The 20097-nt window shown below is 30.0% G+C and overlaps 2 protein-coding genes and 2 non-coding genes across 4 annotated transcripts; all 4 read right to left on the minus strand.

Moving 5' to 3' along the window:
* Positions 1-2817: 2817 nt before the first annotated feature.
* On the minus strand, positions 2818-4623 carry LOC124912901 (polyphenol oxidase, chloroplastic-like). Its single transcript, XM_047453538.1, has one exon. It carries the CDS (start codon positions 4621-4623, stop codon positions 2818-2820), a length of 1806 nt encoding a protein of 601 aa, XP_047309494.1.
* Positions 4624-5301: 678 nt separating this feature from the next.
* TRNAI-AAU lies at positions 5302-5375 on the minus strand. The gene has a single exon. It is a non-coding gene; the product is annotated as a tRNA-Ile (tRNA).
* Positions 5376-5693: 318 nt separating this feature from the next.
* TRNAI-AAU lies at positions 5694-5767 on the minus strand. Its single transcript has one exon. It is a non-coding gene; the product is annotated as a tRNA-Ile (tRNA).
* An 8990-nt stretch (positions 5768-14757) lies between these two features.
* On the minus strand, positions 14758-18139 carry LOC124911474 (cold-responsive protein kinase 1-like). Its single transcript, XM_047451962.1, has 7 exons — positions 17958-18139; positions 16956-17062; positions 16497-16609; positions 16211-16421; positions 15886-16120; positions 15535-15685; positions 14758-15252 (listed from the first exon to the last, which is right to left on the minus strand). Exons 2-7 carry the CDS (start codon positions 17029-17031, stop codon positions 14923-14925), a joined length of 1116 nt encoding a protein of 371 aa, XP_047307918.1. The 5' UTR covers positions 17032-17062; positions 17958-18139; the 3' UTR covers positions 14758-14922.
* Between the last annotated feature and the right edge of the window lie 1958 nt (positions 18140-20097).

The raw sequence follows: 20097 nt of genomic DNA on the forward strand, positions 1-20097 counted from the left end.
AAAGTAAGATTCATACTTAACTAATGGGAAGAAGAAAACATTTGTTATATTATTAATTATATTTTAATAAATCATACTAAAACACTTTTAATCAAATTTGATGCAAAGTATTTGACAAATCAACAATTTTTATCACTTCATTTAATGTATAGAATCACCATCAATTTTAAAGTATAGAATCATTCAATATGTAGAATCACATTTTGAGTTTTGTGTTTGTTTGCTTTAATTACTTCCTATTCCAATTTGAATAATAAATGAATATTCTTAATTTCTTTCCATAAATTTTCAATCACTTATAGTTTTTACATTCTTACTTTCTAGATTTTGTAAATACAAATTGTAATTAACACTTTGTTACAAGTTAAAACAAGTTTTTTTGATAGATGATAGCTCATAATTAAAATTTTATTAAAATAACTCAAATGTTAAGAGCAACTATGACCATCCCTAATTTATAAGATTTATATAGTTGTATATGGTTCAAACCTGGCTAATTTATCCTAACTTAATTATATATAAATAATAATCTTCTATTTATGATTTATAAATAAAATAAAAATACACTAAACTTATTTGAAAATATTTTTTTTAAAAATTTTAATACCCCTAATGGGCTGTCTTGCCCAAAGAGTTAGCTGGGCTACCTAGAGTGGTTAAGAGTGCTTCTTAAGTTAAAACATCTTAAATGGAAGTGAAAATAGAATATTAAATGTACGTATGTGACGAATTTATATAGGGGCTCGGGTGGGTTGAAGCTCACCCCGATTTTTTTTTTTACGGTTAAAATGTGACATTACCCCTTAATCATTAAATTTTTTTTAATAGAATTCACTATTTTATTTATTTAATTATTAAAAAAATGATAAAACTTACCTTTATTTACTCGTTTTATAAAAAAAAAATCATTTTTTACTTTAGCCCACCCTAAATTTTTTTAAGTCCACCCCACTATCGAATCCTGGGTCCGTCCCTGCGTATGTGGTTCGATTTGTACTGCAAAAATATAATATGAAAAAAGTAATTCAAAATAAAAAGGAAAATTAAACAACAAATACAATTAATTGCCTCACATGTGACCAAGAAAAATAATGAATTTTTCCAAACAAATCAACGAGTTTGTAGAATATCCTGAAACAGTAAATACAGGATCCAAAAAGAGATTTGGTATGATTTCTTTCTTAAAAGGTCTAGATTCATTTCAATCATATAATATTTGTATGGGGTTTCACTTATTCAAAGAAATTGGGAGTGAATGTCTGTTATTCTTTGTTTTACTCGAAATCTAAGATCTTGTCTTTGGGACTATAGTAGGGTGTGGATAAGTATGCAAATAAATATTTACCTTTTGGGGGAATCGAATCCTAGAATTATGTCTGTTTTCGGGATAAAGTGCGGATTAGAAAGAACGGGAATTGAGTGAATCCAGATAAGGAATAGCCGATTGCAACTCCTTCTAAAACAACTAGCTAGTGTTGGTAGGAGGGATTAACCTGATTGACCTATTATTGTCGAGTTGATGTGATGAGATTTCTTGGTTTTAAACCCGCTTCGACGTCTTCCCACAGATCCTCTTTATCGTGACATTTGGGGAAGACAATGAAATCTTTGAACACCTGCCCACAGAGAACGACCTCGAAGATCGGGATTGATTTGAGTCGAGTGAGCTCATCCGCTTTGGTCTTTTCTGAAAAATCTATGATTTGGTAGCAGAGAAGGGTGTAGCTTGGAGCCCGTCATGCCTTCAAGAGCACCTTATAACAACAAAATACAATTAATTGACTCGAATGTACTCAAGAAAAACAATGAGGTTTTCAAACGAATCAACGAGTTTTTCGAATCTAATCTCTAACATTTTCATAATAATGACATTGAGAATGATCTTTACAAGACTACATTGTTTATTAAATATTTTTCAATTTTTTTCAACCAGACAGTCTACTAAAAATTATATGGACAAATATATATCTAGTAAATCTTGTTCGTTTTGCCGCCTCAATCCATGTCTCTTAATAGCCATCAGCGATCTCCAACATAACCCATAAGATTCCAATAAAATTCCACCAAAGACTTAAAAAAAATTCAAAACGTGATAATGTAAAAACAAATGAGAAATCGTCCTCACCTTCTTCTAACACATACTACTCATAATCATCATATATACCTATTATGAGTTAGAATTCCGTCGTTACGTCGTAAATTATTTATAAACATTTTTATTCCGTCTTAAATAACTTATAAACATTATTAATCCTCATATTTTCAAATAGTGTACTAACATTATTGGCGCACTTGAATGACAAATATCCCTCTTCATTTTGTACTAAAAAATTAGTCTTTTGAATATTTGTTGGCACATGCTATATTGCTATTCCCTATCACTATTGATCAAATTGGAAAAATCCGTCCCAAACAGACATTTCGATCAAATTTTTTTTCTTAATTTTGTTCCTAATCATTTAAAAATAAATAAAAATTTGGGGTCTGACATGGTCATATATGATATAACCATATATAGTAAAACTCTTTTACCGGCGCAATAATCTTTCTACCGGCTCTAGTTATGCGCAACTAGAACTTTTACCGACGCATAGTCAATGTTAAATACAATAAAATATTAGAAATCCTTTTAAGAGATTTGTGTATCTCTTTTTCTAGTTTCATTTGTGGGAACCAAATGTAACCAGGCCTAGTAACATTAGAAATGATCAAAGAAATTCAACCGAAGTACAAACAAGAAATAAACACAAATCCAAATTTATTTTACATTATTAATAATCTCTCTTAATTTCCTTATGAATTCCTCAACAATGAATATTATTCAAACTCGATCTTGATCCCACTCACGCTGACCGCACCTTTGGACCCATATCGTGGAACCAAACTCACCAACACACTATCATCATCGTCACAACCCAAGTCTTCCAATAGCTCGGTTATTCCTAGCCTCAAGTCCGTCTTAGTCTTTTTAGCGTGTTTATGCTTGTGTTTATGTGGCACGTTCACGAAGCTTCCAGCAAACTCCGTCTTCTCTGGTCCGCTATGCGATCCATGTTCGTCGTTTATAAGTATGTCGAACTTCACAAACGCATCTCTATCCACTTCTATACCCTCTATCACCAAAATTTCTTCTTCATCATCTTTCTCCTTCTTGCTCCTACTCTTCTTTGGCCTCGCCACCTTAATCGTGATAGGTCCATCTAGAACCTTTGGTAGAACCGTCACCGGTGTTGAAGGTTTTGGACCATTGGCTGCCATTGCTATGCCATTTCCACGTTTACCAATTAGGTTTCCAAAAAGTTTGGAATTTCTAGGCTTTGGTTTGCTATCCATCCATGGGGTGTCCACGTTTTGATAATTGTAGCCGAGTTTCGTGCTGTCCAAGCTATCCTTGACCTTAACCCTAACCATTTGAGCATTCTCATCGTAGAATAGAAACGATGAGTTGAGCCAATCTGGATCGGTAAAGTCTTGGCGACGGCCTCCTAGGGTTTTCCATATCGACCAAAGGCGATCTATATTTGAGTGATGAGCATAGAATATAGGATCGCGCCCGGCCGAATAAAAGTTGCCCATGTCCTCAAAATTTGGTTGGGTGCTATCCCCGACCCATATGTGAACCGGGCCATGAGGCATGTTCTCAAGTGACCCGGGTCCTGGATCCGGCTCATCTCCGGCACGGTATGGACTTCCCATGAAAAGGCGGGGAGTTCGGGAATTAGACACCATTTGCCTATACATGACGGTTAAATTGCTTGATATTTGAGTTTGATCATCTGTTGGTGAATCAGATCCATTGTAATCGAGGTCCACAATTGTTGGTGGAAGGTGGCGGGCATCGCGAAGGGCATCGTAAAGAGGCGAGTTCTTATCGGTGTACATGGAAGGTATTTGCATACCATTTGGATTGTCCCAATTCCAATATGGCATTGCAAAATTTGGATCCCCAATCAAATTACCCAAGATCTTCTCAAAGAAGTATAAGTACCATCTATGGAAAGGCATGAAGAGCCAAGAATCATGAACTTGGAGCTCAAGATTCGGAAATCCAACTTGTTGATACGCCCCATCACAATAAGCACAATGAACATTAGATTGTTGCTTAAAGCTACGTGGATCACTATCCGGGAGAGCCTTCATGAGGTTTAGGGCTTTCGTATACTTGGCAATATAATCAGCATCGGCTAAATGAGCCGCAGGCCTTACCCGCAATGCATTAGACGTCACGGGTAGTTTGAAATCAACAATCTTGGTGGACGAAGGAGGACAACAATTGGTAGGCTTGACGCCTGATGGCAACTGTGCATTGCCACATTTGCTTACATCAGGCGCCAAGATCGGAGCAGCTAGAGTGGCCATGGGATCGCCAGCTAAGCTAGCGGCGGTACCATATAGGCCACCTAGACCGATGAGGAGGTTTCTTCTATCGAATTTTCCATCCGACTTATCATTTTGGTCATTATTTTTTGCTTGGCATGCCACTTTACATGGGACATGAGCAAGCTTCTTGGTGGATAAAAGAGATGGGATTTTGAACTTGTTCAAGAATGAAGAAGATAAATTATTAGAAGAGTTCTTGTTGGAGATGGTACAAGGGGAAGTTGAAAGGAGAAGAGAAGCCATGATAGGCTAAAAGTGAGTTTTAGTGCATCTTGAATGTAGAGTTTATATAAAAGGGTCATGAATGTTGATTAAAACAAGTTGACATAAAGAAAGTACAAATCCCACGTAAGGAGATGTAGATTTGACAATAATAGTTAATATTCTATTGAGGGTGACTTAGATTTGCTTATTTGTTCTTAAGTTGTAACAAGAATTAGATGCTCAAAAATCACATGCATGCACCATATGGTTAGTTGAGAATTGAGATTATTTTATTTATTGGTGTGGTAGATAGAATTGAAAGCACATCTCCTTGATTTATGTGATAAACTTGTTTATAAAGATAGACTATTGACTAATGATTTATATCCAATATTGGGATATCTAATAGTAAATGTTATTGTTAAATAAATTAAACATTAAGTGAAATAGTTTGGACTTTCTATATTAAAGTCTTAAAGTTTGATTTTCTATCTAGACTAAATTAAAGTTATGGACTGGCTAAATTTGGAGTATTTCTAATTATGTTTGGTATTAATAATAATCTAGTTGATCAAGATAGATATATATGTTCTAGAAATAAAAAAAAATTAAATTTATAATATTTCATATCGATACACTTTTATATGTTACATTCTACACGCAGCCCTTCTATATGGTAGTCTTATTTCGTCGGTGCCGAGAAAGATAAAAATATTATGGCCTATGCAGGTCTCGAACCTGCGACCTTCGCGTTATTAGCACGACGCTCTAACCAACTGAGCTAATAGGCCTTTATTTTTATAATCCTTGATATCGATACAATTTTATATGTTACATTCGGAATAAACTAAGTCTACCCAGCCCTTCTACATGTTAGTCTCATTTCGTCGGGTGCCGAGAAAGATACTAAAGAGCTTTTTCAAGCATTCCTTAATTCTTGATATCGATACACTTTTATATGTTACATTCGGAATAAACTAAGTCTACCCCAGCCCTTCTATATGTTAGTCTCATTTCGTCGGGGTGCCGAGAAAGATACTAAAGAGCTTTTTCAAGCATTCCTCGATTTTTGTCTTTGAAAGACCGACGCAAAAGAAAATAAAATAATATGGCCTATGCAGGTCTCGAACCTGCGACCTTCGCGTTATTAGCACGACGCTCTAACCAACTGAGCTAATAGGCCTCTGTGTTTTTAATAAAAAAACAAAAACTATTTATCAAGAGTTGATATTGATATATGAGTGAAAATTTTAGGTCATGCATATTTGCCAGTGAGCCAGAGGTGATCATGGAGCTAGCAATCGACAATGAAATCATTTCAATTTTGGTGATTCAAAGACAGTTCAGCACCATCACACGCTTCTCAAGTCTCAATGCAATATTAGAGAAGAAAACTTAAGATTTGTCGCAATCAAATTAACTAATGTTAGGTTTTTGTACTTTTTGGTATATATCATCCTCATTTTGGTAAATGTTAACATCAAAATTTTATATATTATATATTGGCCCATGCATAGCCATATGGGTAAGTAGCTAGAATCTCAAAGATCGATATTATTAATTTATAACACATGGCCAAGTTGATAACAATCTATTTAACTAATAAGATTTTCTATTGATAAATTCCTCAAACAATAAAAAAAAATGTCACTTATTAAGCCAATCAATTAATATACCTTATCTTGCACGTAACTCCAGCTAACTTTTTTTTTTGCTAACAAAATACAATAAAATATCATAATGCGCATATTTATGTACACCTAATTTAGTAGATTAAGCATTTAGTTGGTTGACTGAATTGAGTCCACATACAATTTCAATTAGTTTAATTTTCTAAAACAGTTAATTTATTTGATCACTTAATTAATCTTCTTAGTTTTTAAGTGTTAAAAAAACTTTGTAATATTGTACAAACTTTGTAAAACACATTATTACAAGAGTAACATAGAAAAACAAATACTTAGATTGAATTATTTGGGAGGGACGACAATAGTGTTAATGGTTGTAAGACTATCAAGACGGTTGGGAAGATTGAGGACGATATATGTTAAATCGTAAAAGAATAGATAAGTGTGGAAATCTAAAATACTAAATAAATTGTTCGATATTGGTATAAAAAAAGGTATTGAAACATAATAAATGAAAGACTATCCTGATCCTCGTTAATTTTAAATTTTTGTATTGATTCTGATATAATGTCCGAACCTTTTGAATCTATTGGCAACACCTTCTTCTTATACATTTTATTTCGTGTTCCTATGGCTTATGCATACTTTTTTTTAATGACTTCAAAGTGATTGAAGATAAATAAAAAATAATCACACGTTTTTAAGAAAATAAATTAATACTTAAATAACAACGCCAATAGTTCTCATCTCGAATTTAAAAATAATTTTGTTAAAAAAAAAAAAAAAATCCATATATTGCTATTTGTATGCTCTCTAGGTCCTATTTTTGAATTTAAAATGGTCATTAATTTAAAAATATAAAAAATAACATGACTTAGTGCAAACCCATATCTAAAATGATGACTACTTGTATATGAATTTGTTATTAATCAATTCAAAAGAATGAGACTAAATTGAATTATGAATCTATATATAGTCAAACAATTAATACTTATTTGATTAAGCCCATATCTAATTAATAAATTATTTTTGATATCAATAGATATCTCCATGAATATACCTCTCAACCTTAGAACAATTAATTCCGTCACTGGATACGATCTGAGATCAGAAGATCGAAATCCATTTATATTATTATATATAACTAATTGTTTATTTAATTATTTTTTTCTAACAGATTTTTCACATTTACTAATGTATAAATTCAACAAAGACCCTTATGAAGTTAAAATCCTCAAAATAAAATATTAAAATCCTTAATCCTGACTAAACCCAACCGCAAAAGCAATTCGATCGGATAATAATCACAGATCTTATAATTTGACGGGAAAGTTCATGACAATCTTTTAGTTATCATCACAAGTTTAGTTAATTTTAAGATAAATATTAAATATTAAAAACGCATGAAACATCTCACCCCATTCATATGAATTGTTTAAGCACATTTTAAGTTAATATCGTGTAGTGGAAAGTTCTTTGGAAAATTAATGGCATTATTGAAGAGTTTGTTTTTGTTATTTTTTTTAAATGATCCATGGAATGGAATGATAATATGCAAATCAAAAATACCGTACCGTAATATATTAAAAATATTGATTTTTAAGGTATACCGAAAAAATGTAAGGTATGGTACTAATACCAAAATTATTGTTACGGTAAATATATGATATTTTTAAAATTTTGGGATATCGAGATATACCGAAATATCGAAAGATTATTTTTAAACTAAAATATTATATATATATATATATATATATATATATATATATATATATATATATATATATATATATATATATATATAATACTTGTAAGGAAATAAATTAAATAAAATTAATATTAATTTAATTATAAAAATATATATAATTTTTGAATAATATTAAAATATAATTATACTGAAATATTATTTTATATATGAAATTTTTACCTTCCAGATGAGATTGAAAAAAAATACAACCAAATTTTCAATCTCTTTGAGTGGTGGAAAGGAAGTGAAATTTGGTATCTAATCCTTTAAATTATTGTCAATGATATTTTTGTAATCTCATCATTAACGGTTGTTAGTGAGTCTACTTTCAACTTGGGTAAAAGGATAGTGGATAATTTTAGGAGCAATTTAAGTTCTAAAATGGTAGAAACATTTGTGCACAAATGATTGACTAAAAAGAAAATAATTGAACTTATGGAAATATCATATATGAACTTGAATTATTTAAGAAAATTAAAAAAAATAAAAAAGTAGATTTTATTATTAATATTATTATCTAACCTGAATTGTATTATCAATTTATATAATAAATTTGTAGATACAAATATGATTAAAGACCGTTCTGAATTTCACTCTCGCATCCACTTTAGTTAACTTGAAGACTATATTTATATTTATTTTTGTTAACTCCATTTTTTTTAACATTTGCTAATTTTTATAAATGTTGAATTTTAAAACGAATATTTTAATTTATGATAAATATCTTTCTTTTAGTTTTGTGTAAGTTTATATAGTAAATATATTAAATTGATTTCTTTTAAGTTAATATATTTTTTTAGGTATCAAAGGTATAATACTGATATCGTACCGAAATTAAGGTATATACCGAAATCAAGGTAAGAGTATGAATTTTTTGTATACCAAAATTAAGGTATACCAAAATCAAGGTAAGGTAAGGTATGAATTTTTAGTATACCGAAATTTTCGATAAGATATAAGGTATGAATAAAACATTAAAGTATATTGTACCGATCCACCCCTAGTAATAGATAGTCGTTTAAGCACACAACGACAAAAACATTATATTTGTGGAAATAATTACACAAATAATACAAAATTAATGTGTGCAAAGATCTTCTAAAAATGCAATGAGTTCTTCACCATTGTTAGAATACGATTGTGGATCACACTCCACCCGAAAAAATATATCTTAGTGAGAATCCTAGACTCCCGTAATTTCTCTCAGCACAACTCAGCTGGACCGACTTCATCAAAGTGATAATAAGTTAATAACAATGTCACACATCCAACTTATACAAACCTCTCCATCGCATCCTGGTTCAACTGCGCAAAATCTTGAGAGCGATCTATACAAATAGAAATAGAGGTCTACACGGGAAAGAGAACATCCAAACTCGTACCCCACACCATGCATCCTCTCAAAAATGGATTGATGAACCATCGCCCACGGTAAAAAAAATGTTCACGATAATTTTTCCACATTATTGATATGTCACTCCATATGTTACATCTCGCAGGGTGATTGCATACTATTGTGAACCAGCTAAACCAATCCAACTCATATTTTCTTATAATCATATTAACTTAGAGACTTCCTTATTCCGAACCAAAACGAGCACACCACTTTGATATTAATGCCTTATTAAAAGTACATAGGTCACAAAAATCCAAACCTCCTTCATCTTTAGACATTTTTATTTGTTCAACTAACAAGATGTGAAAACGAAGACTCAAAAGACTCCCATAAAAAAATTACACATCAATCTCTCCATTTTAACCTCCACACTTGTAGGAATAACAAATAATGACATCATTAAGTATGTATAGATTCCAATGCGCTTTTGATGAGAATCATACGACCTCCCTTAGAGATCAAATTGATTTTCCAGATAGAGAAATTTTTTCAATCTTAGAGATAATTGGATCCTAAGAGTATTTAGAGCAAACATTTGCTCTAAGTGGAAGACCAAGATACGTGGTCGAAAAATATTCAATGCCAAATCCCATAATACCCGCCAAACAAGATCATCTCATAGCCGACACAAAATTATATAATAATATTTCAGATTTGCCAAGATTAACACGAAATCCCCAGCAAGCGTTAAATAACCACAAAATATCACGAAGATGTTTAAAATTTTTACGGGAAGCCTGAATCATACTGAGCATATCATTAGAAAAAGTAAGCGAGAAATGGAAAATAGAGCCCTCCTCGATCCGCAATCAACACAATAGATAAGTCTATTATTTTTAGCGAAGATCATCATCCTAGAAAGAGTTTTCATGACAATAACAAACAAAAAGGAGATAATGGGTCTCCTTGCCTAATCCACCTCGAACTCTTGAAAAAGCTTTTGCCTAATACCATTCACGATAACAAAAGTATTAGTCATGGAAATACAAAATTTTATCCATTGGATTCACTTTTCGCCATTTCACATTCTAGCCATGACATTGAAGAAAAATTTCCAATTAACATGATCATAAAAATTTTCAATATCAAGTTTGACGAAGGCACATAGAGCATAATTAGAGTTAGTTGAACCAATGCACTCATAACGTCGCAACAAAGATTTGACGCCCTTTAATAAACGACATTTGGTTATCAAATATAATTGATTCTAACACCTCATGCAACATGTTGCTAAACATTTTGAAATAAAATTATAAAAAGACGTGACTAAACTTATAGGTGTAAAATTTTTTAGGTCTATAGTTTTTGAAATTTTGCGGATGAAAACAACGAAGGTAGAATTCCAACTTTTATCAAAAGAAGAAAAACGTTAAAAGTATTCCATAGAGTTCCACACCTTTTTTAAGAAAGCCAAAGTGAAATCATCACTACCTAGAGCCTTGTCATTACCGCACACATTAATAGCATCTTCCAACTCCTACACCGTAAAACGTTTCTTAATAATACCCTTCTGCTCAGAACTAATAGCCACAAAATTTATGTTGTATAACTTTAGCCTATTGATAAACGAAAATAATAAATTATTATAAAACTGGATAATGTTTGCGAAAATAGCTGAATCACTCTCATGAGTAACCTCCAGAATTGAGATAAAATTAATCGTATTGTATATATTGATTTTTGTTTTTGATAATGTATTTATTTTTAGTCATCTTTTTTTTTCTTGTTTATCTTCAGTACATTTTTTCCTTATATTTTATATTTTTGGGTATGTTTGATGTATTCTTTCGTTTAATTATTGTCTCAATGACCTAATAATAAACAAGCAAATTAAATCTAAAAAAGTCTTCTTCACTTATCACTATCCATAAACTCATTAATTTAACTAAGAAGATTTATCGCACACGGATAAAAAAAATATAAAAAAATATAAATTTAAATAAATAATAATAATAATATTTATTCAATTTTTAAAATTCTTAAAAAATTACGAATAATATATTAAAATAAAAAATAAAACACTCTCATTCCACATTTTATTCATTTCGGTAAAATAATTTATCTTATCACATATCTCATCACATATTTTTTTTTTCTTCTGAATAAACCTCTTATCTCGTAACCTTACACTTTCACTTTGGTTAATAAATATTTTATTCATATTTTTAACATTTAATATCATGATCTCACACTTTGATCAATCAAATATTTGATTCATATTTTTTAACCACTTTCAATTAATACCGGCATATTATTTCTCGACAAACCACATTTCAATCACACTTAGTTAAAGAGTTGTACTTGTTTGTTAGGTTGCAAGTTCGAAACATACGTATAGAATTTTTAATAATATTTTTAACCGTTTTAAGTTTATGGGCGGGTCAACCCAAAAATCGACCCAAATATTTATTTATTCTCACGTATATATTCAAATTAACCACGACTCTCGACCCCACAATCCAGACATTTTTAAAATTAAGCATCATTATATATATATATATATATATATATATATATATATATATATATATATATATATATATATATATATATATATAAAAGTTAGTTAAAAATTTGAACTTATATTGTTAAAATGTCTCGCGTTCATTAAATTTGGTGTTGAATTTAAAATATAAATTCTTATTAGTTTAGTTGGTTAAAGGTGTACTTGTTTTTGTTAGGTTGTAAGTTCGAAATATACATATATCATATTAAATTTTATTTTTAACCGTTTTAAGTTTATGGGCGGGTCAACTCAAAATCCGACCCAAGTATCCCTTTACTCTCACATATATATATCAAAATTAACCACAGCTCTCGACCCGACAATTCGAACACTTTTAAAATTAAGTATCATTTTATTTATATATATATATATATATATATATATATATATATATATTAAAATCATAAAATTGAGATGAATTCATAAATTTAATTTTTATAATCATATACATAAAGATTGAATAAATCGTCAATGAGGTTTTTTTAAAAGAATTTGTTTTTTTATATATATAATATGATAAAACCGTCATTTCTACAAACATATAAATGTAATTTATTTCAATCCAGATGTCATTATATATGATAAATTTAATTTTTATAATCATATACATAAAGATTGAGTAGATCTGAGAGTTTTATAAGAAATGATTTTTTTTTATTTTTCAAAATGATTCATTAATTATAATAAAAATTGAGAGTAGTAATTAGAAAAAATTAAAATACATGAAAATTAAGAAAATAATGAACACGAAAAAGTTGAAATACTGAATTTTTTGTGGTAAGTTTGAAAATCATAATTTAAGAAGGAAAGTTGAATTAGGCATATAGTCACTATATATATATTAAAAGACTAATTAATTAATTAATATTATATTATTATATTTCTTTCCAGATTTGCTGAGTGGAGTACATGAAAACGTGCAAGCAATTATTAATCAACACCCACTTGTAAGAAAAAGAAAATATTTTTGCTAAATTAAATCAAATTATTTAACAATGTGTCTTCATATCTATTATATTATATATTAAAGTGGACATTGCTTATGTAAATGGACATGGTAAGTCAATATACAAGTGACACGACTTATATTATTTAATTAATCTATTCTTTATAGAAAATTGAAATTTAAATTAACAATTTTAAATAAACTGGTAAAATTATAGACTTTGTATATGAAATAAGGGCTCATCGTCTAGGTAAGATAATTAATGCAGTCGTTTAGGATCCTCAATCTTATAGTGTCAAAGAATTTATAAAAAATTATAACCTAACAAAGTTTAAACTTAAGATTTCTTAAAAAAAAATAAAAAGTATTATATCATTTAATCAACTAAACTAAACTATTTATGTTAAATATAATACAAAATTATTAATTTTACAATATAACATAAAAAAAAATTCCGTATAAGATCGACCATAATTATGATTGATACGTTGTGAGGTGAAATTAAAAATTATTATAAATTAATAGTCAATTAATGTGTAAGAACATATTTAAATTGTAATTTTACTGAATTTTTTATATATTATATTATAGATAAATTGTATATATTATTTAAAGAGTATAGGTCAATGTTTGTTGAAAGTTAGACATATTTTATGTTTAGTTATTTTTTTATAACTTATTTAAAAATATTATTAATTTATTTTATGATTTGAATTTAACTATAAATTATAATAAATAAAAATTATTAATTTATATTGTATCAACATGTTTGACATAATTTTTGAAATAATTTAAATAATATATTGTTAACATTTTTCTTATTATAATCTTATTAAATATTCATATTAAGTAAGTTAATTATATATTATTAAAAATAAAATATTATATCTAAATTAATATAATTCCCAACAAAAAAATAAATAATATTACTTTCAACCACTAAATAATGGGAAATTTGAGTAAATGACCCTAAGAAGAGGCCTAAATGCATTTTGTGAGAGTGACTAATTTAAATAGCGCTGGTGACCCTCTTTTTTTTCTGACGAAAATGCCCCTATTGCGTCACGAATCCTCAGGTTGCGTGACGCAATTTTTTATTTTTCAAAAAATTTTAATTATGAAATTTTTTGGACGAAAATACCCCAGTTACGTCACGCAACCCCCGTTGCGTTACGCAATCGCGTCACGCAACTCCAGTTGCGTCACGCAACTCCAGGTGCGTCACGCAACCGCGAGATAAAAAAAAATTGAAATTTTTTTTTTTTAAAAAAAAATAATAATAATTCGGTTGCGTCACGCAACTGGAGTTGCGTTACGCAAGGGTATAATTATCATTAAAAAAAAGAGGGTCACGCTATTTAAATTATTCACCTTCACTTCCCTCAATTCAGCCTATTTTTAGGGTCACATGCTCAAATTCCTCTCTTTTCCAATAGCTTCGACTTGTAATCATTCTTTATATTTTATTTATTTGAATCAATATAATATAATATATGATAATTGTTTAATCATAACGACAAAATATAAAATAAAATAAAAAAAACGAATATTCATTTTATCAACAATTATAGCTAAAAATTCACAATAAGATTAACAAGTGCTAAAAATTCACAACAAGATTAACAAATGCTAAGAATTCACAACAAGATTAAAAAGTTCACGTACCTTCTCCACTCCACCGAATTTACAGAAAAAATATCAGCAAATAGTGTGTAAAATGATCAACCTTAAATAAATTCATATTTCGTCAACGTAAAATATCCCGCGAAGAAGAAATCACTGTCTTGCGCCCCACTAAGAGGAACCTCATTTCCGGTAAGGTTACCTCTCTATCATTTAAGTTATCTCTTTTACCTTATTCGCAAGATCGAAAATGCTTGTAACCGTTCTTTCTAATATTCTTCATGTAAATATGCTTAATGGAATAATTGTAAATAAGGGTAGTAGAGATTAGATAGAACCATTCTTTTATAAGAGAATATTGAATGAAATGGAAGTTTACAATGGTAAAAGTCTTCTCTCATCTAAAGGGCTTTTAGCCATTCTATTTTTCTCACCTTTCTATGTATAAATAAAGTAATATAACTAAAAATTATAATGATGAGTCTTAATTCATCATCTTGGGCTAACCTGAGTGATGCTGAATGGAGCAGAGCTCATCTGGTAGCTAGTGGAGGTCTCATCCGATAATTTTCCATTTTTATGGGATTGTGAAGACTCTCCCGCGTATTGGAAGTATCCGGGTGCTGTGAGTTCCTTTTCGTTTAACCTGATTTTCCTTGATAGCATCTCAACAACCTGGCTCATTAACGGTCTCCGGTTGGCTGCTGCTTGTGTGCAAAACAGGGCTACCTTCATGTACCTGATCACTTCATTTTTCGGAAAATCTTCCATTTCATTGTCCACCAATTCTATTAGTCTTTCTTCCTCATACAACTCCCATGCCTGTAACAGGAAAAAGTATTATAAGTGTTCAAGACTTGATTATTAGTTGACTGTTTGTAGTATTAGCATCAGATAGAAAAATATGCAGTGGTCCTTATTTGAATTCATTCCATTTTGATCAATATTATTCAAAATCAAAATTCAAACCGTGGCCTAAGGGGCGTGATATTATGAGTCGTCATACACACATTCAATTAGAGTTTATTTTTAGTAGATTGGGGGGCAGGGGTATTTGAGTGTTTGTGAAGACTGATATTGAAGTAGTAAAAAAAAGAAATGTACCCATTCAAGGAGAAGTTTTTCCAACCCTCCCCAATTTGACCTTGTGTTGCTTCTCCCACTTACTACTTCAAGTATGAGAATGCCGAAGCTGTATACATCAGCTTTCCTCGTAAGTTGACCACCAAACATGTATTCAGGTGCTAGGTAACCGCTGCAATAGAGAAAAAATAAATCAAAATAAGCCAAGGATGGTTTTCCATACAGATCCCATCTCTAAAGTGTCTAAAAGAAGTATTTATCATTGGAAAGAAAAACAAATAGATGTGAGTTAGAAATTCTGCTAAGACGAGCAAGACTATATCTAATATGAATTTGGATTCCAAACACAAAAAGGAATGAAAGCTTGCATACGTTGTGCCAGCCACTTTTGTGCTGATATGCGTGATTGTATCAGGAAAGAGCTTAGCCAATCCGAAGTCTCCAATTTTCGGAATGAAATCCTTGTCAAGAAGAATGTTACTTGCTTTAATGTCTCTATGCACTATAGACGGATCAAGTTCTTCGTGGAGATAAGCTAGTCCCTTAGCCGTGCCAATGCAAATTGCAGATCTCTTTCCCCATTCCAAGTTTGTGGTTCTCTTTGAACCTACAAGCAAACTTACACCCTAAATTCAAGCTTTAATCTGGTGCGCAATGTTCTAATAAAACTGCTAAGTAATCGAAATAGTTGCATCACCTAATAATGCATGGTCAAGACTGTTGTTTTCGAGATATTCATACACCAACATCCTCCTCATTCCTTGGTTGTAGCACCCAATCAACTCGACAAGGTTCGGATGTTTGACATTTGCTATGGTATTAATCTCCGTCAGGAATTCTTTTGATCCTTGCTTTGATTCAGAAGAGAGCACTTTTACAGCAACTGGCATCCCGTTTTTAAGGATTCCCTATGAAATAAAAATTTACAATATATTGAAAGAAGGAATTTAGAATGCTAAACAAATATTTGAACATCAAAGTACCTTGTAAACAATCCCAAAACCTCCTCTTCCAATCTTGTTGCTAAAATTAAAGTCGTTTGTTGCTTTTCTCAACTCATCGTAGGAGAAATTCTTAACACTTCCAAGTAGATTTTCTATTTCAATATAAGATTTAAACAGTGAAGGATGATCATACAATTAGTGAATCGTATACAAATCCCACAAATCCAAAACAATAATCAAGATCATGATGCAGAAAAATAATACGATATAGATCATGATTGTGCGAAAGATTGTGAAAATATACCAGTTTCCATAGGCTCATATTAATAATGATAACAAGTAACAAATTCACCTTGTTTAAAAATCTCACAGATTACCAATATCCCACAAAAAATAAGCAATGTACACATTTTTCAGATTATGCAATGAAGCATATCAAGACAAGAGATAATTCTTCAGCATATATTAATATGGAATTGTTTATATCCAAGTGCATACCTGATACTTCTTGCTGAGCTTGAACTGTATTTCTTCGACGATCTACACTTGATGAACCAAAGCAGCGGAACACCATGGTTCTTTCCTCAAGAATTTCCACTACTTACCTAAAAAAAAAATATGCCAATGATATGTCATATGATTCATGAATCATCACAAAGTATCCAAAAGCGAAAAAAATCAAAATGATGAAAATATGAAGCAACGGCAGACAGAGATGGTCAATCTACACAATTTTCATTTGAGTACCTAGTAATCGAAATTCATCAAAGACATCTATCAAGCTTCATGAATGAAGAATGTAAGTTTCACTTGCTTATATAATAATCATACGTTTTTTAAGCAAATATGGCTAAAATTCACTATAATTGCTCCTTAAACCACAAAATTAATCCAATCATGGAAAACCTAATTAGTTAACTTCCGCATGCATTTCAAACATTAGCTGATCATACTTGAAAAACAATATTCCTAATCGAACTATCAACAGAGAAATTATAAAAATGATGAAAATATGAAGCAACGGCAGACAGAGATGGTCAATCTACACAATTTTCACTTGAGTACCTAGTAATCGAAATTCATCAAAGACATCAATCAAGCTTAATGAATGAAGAATGTAAGTTTCCACTTGCTTATATGATAATAATCATACGTTTATGAAGCAAATGTGGCCAAAATTCACTATAATTGCTCCCTAAGCCACAAAATTAAGCGAATCATGGAAAACCTAATTAGTTAACTTCCGCATGCATTTCAAACATTAGCTGATCATAGTTGAAAAACAATATTCCTAATCGAACTATCAACAGAGAAATTATACCGCTAGTTGTAAAAATAACATCCAAACAGAAAAATAAGAAGTTACCTCTTAGATCACACAAAATTGAACCTCATATCATGTAGTACATCAATCAGATCGATTAGCAGAGACATATTTGATATTACTACCAGCGATACATGGAAAGTAATGAGAGAATCATAAAATGAGAGAAGATTCACCTCATTAAATTGTCTAGCGAATTGGCGTGGAATCCGTGGATGATTCTTCGTATTATTTATCCTTCCTTGTTTGTAGTTCTTCTCCCTTTTTGTCTTCTCTCCGAAGTCGCTGCCGAGACGCGTATGCATATTTCGGTCTACTGACTTTTGCTTCAGTCTCCTCTCTTTCTCTCTCTCTCTCCTCTTAACCACCCATTTTCAGTTCTAAATATCTAAATAACTAGTTTTACTTTTCTTTTTCTTCTTAATATTCACAAAAATTAAATTAAATTAAAGTTAGTTCAATATATAGTTTAGTTCGAATTTAGTTTCTTTTTCACAAAATAGAGTTTGAATTTGTAATTGTCACTTGTATTAGGTTTGAATTATAAAAAAATCTATACAATTGCTGCTCGATTTTTAAAGTGTTCGGAATACAATTGTGGTTAATTTGGATATATACGTGAGATTAAATAGATATTTAAGTCGGATTGTGAGTTTATGTATGTTTCAAATTTGCAACCTAGTACCAGAGTCGGCCCCGAGTTTTGGGATACCCCAACCCCGTTAGAAAAAAAACTCGATATTTTTTGTTGCCTTAGGTCAAGTTACAAAATTTAATAAAAAATAGTTTTTGGTGAGGTTTGAACCCATAATTAAATAAAATTCTAAGATTTTATCTAGAACCACTAAACTACAATATCTTATGTTGAAACTTTATATATTTTATTAAAACCTTACTATCTCTAATAAATGGGCTTCCCTGCGTAGTAGCTGCCCTAGCCCGAGGGCTTGCCGAGCTTACCCTAGGGCCGGCCCTACCTAGTACAACACTTTAAGAACGTTATAAACGTTATATATAAAATAAAATAAAATTTACGTATGTTGGAACGTGGGTTGACTAGTCCATAAATTTAAAGCTATTAAAAATGGTATTACATTTTTACTTTAATTTTTTTCCACGAATTTTATATCTTTACTCGTGCACAGTTACATTTTAGTTTATTTTAGGTTTCTTCTTCATTCTCAACATATACATTCGCGATTTTAGTCACTTACACAAGATGATGTACCTAACCATTTATCTTTAAATTTAAATGGCTGAATCTAATGAATTGGGTATGCTTGTAATTGTGAGAGATAGAACAAAATAAGAGGTACGCCGTTAGAATTAAAGATTAAATTTTCTGTTACGACAACTTATAGTAGGTCGAAATCGTGAATATATATGGGAGATAGAAAAACTTAAATAATTTCATTTTTCTAATTTAAATATTCTTTTAACTTTAAGTACTTAATAAATTAATTATAAAAAAAGTCAAGTCAAAATAAAGATGAATTTTCCGTTTGTTTGAAATAAAACATAAATATCTGACTCAGTCAAATTATGATAAGAAAAAATGGAAAATATAAATAACTTAATAATATTCCAAATGTGAATGATAAGGACAATATATTAAAATAAAATAAAATAAAAACATAAAAACTAAGATTGATTTGTTTTGAGACCCAACTAAATTACTATTTTTTTTTATAAATTTGTAACAATGAAATATTAAATAGAGAAAGATGTAACGAGAATATTTTTTATTAAATATTTTATATAATTAAAAAAAGTAATTAAAATTTTAGTAAATAATTAGATTGAAGTAGGAAAATTCGTGTCAAAAACTAATCATTTATATTTTATAGTATAGTGTGAACATATAAATTATGAAAATGTACAATAATAATATTCTTTTTAAAAAGATATATTTTTTAATCATGGTGATAAGATATTTAAGTTTGACTTGTTGACAAATATTTTTCAATTATAAGTGTCACCTTAAGAAATTATTTGTGCATAATAAGAATTGGTCAATCAAGCTAACAACCCCAAGATTAAATATTTACTAAAATTTGACTCAAAAAATGTATTGTTAGCCTTCTAAAAAAAATAATTTTTAAGACAATATAACAAACTTCATTCTAATAAGCAATTCAACCTCGTTTTCTTAGTTTCAAGAATTTCTTCTTTTATATTGGAAACTTTGAAACCTTTCGTTTCTATATAAAAATATACTTACGAATGGTAAATTAATAGAAAATTTGTTCTTTTCTACTGGAATTTATCTAAGTACTGGATAACCCCAAAGGATTGTAAGTTTTTTCTATCAATTGG

Source organism: Impatiens glandulifera, chromosome 8 (assembly GCF_907164915.1).
Source record: "Impatiens glandulifera chromosome 8, dImpGla2.1, whole genome shotgun sequence".
Taxonomy (NCBI): domain Eukaryota; kingdom Viridiplantae; phylum Streptophyta; class Magnoliopsida; order Ericales; family Balsaminaceae; genus Impatiens; species Impatiens glandulifera.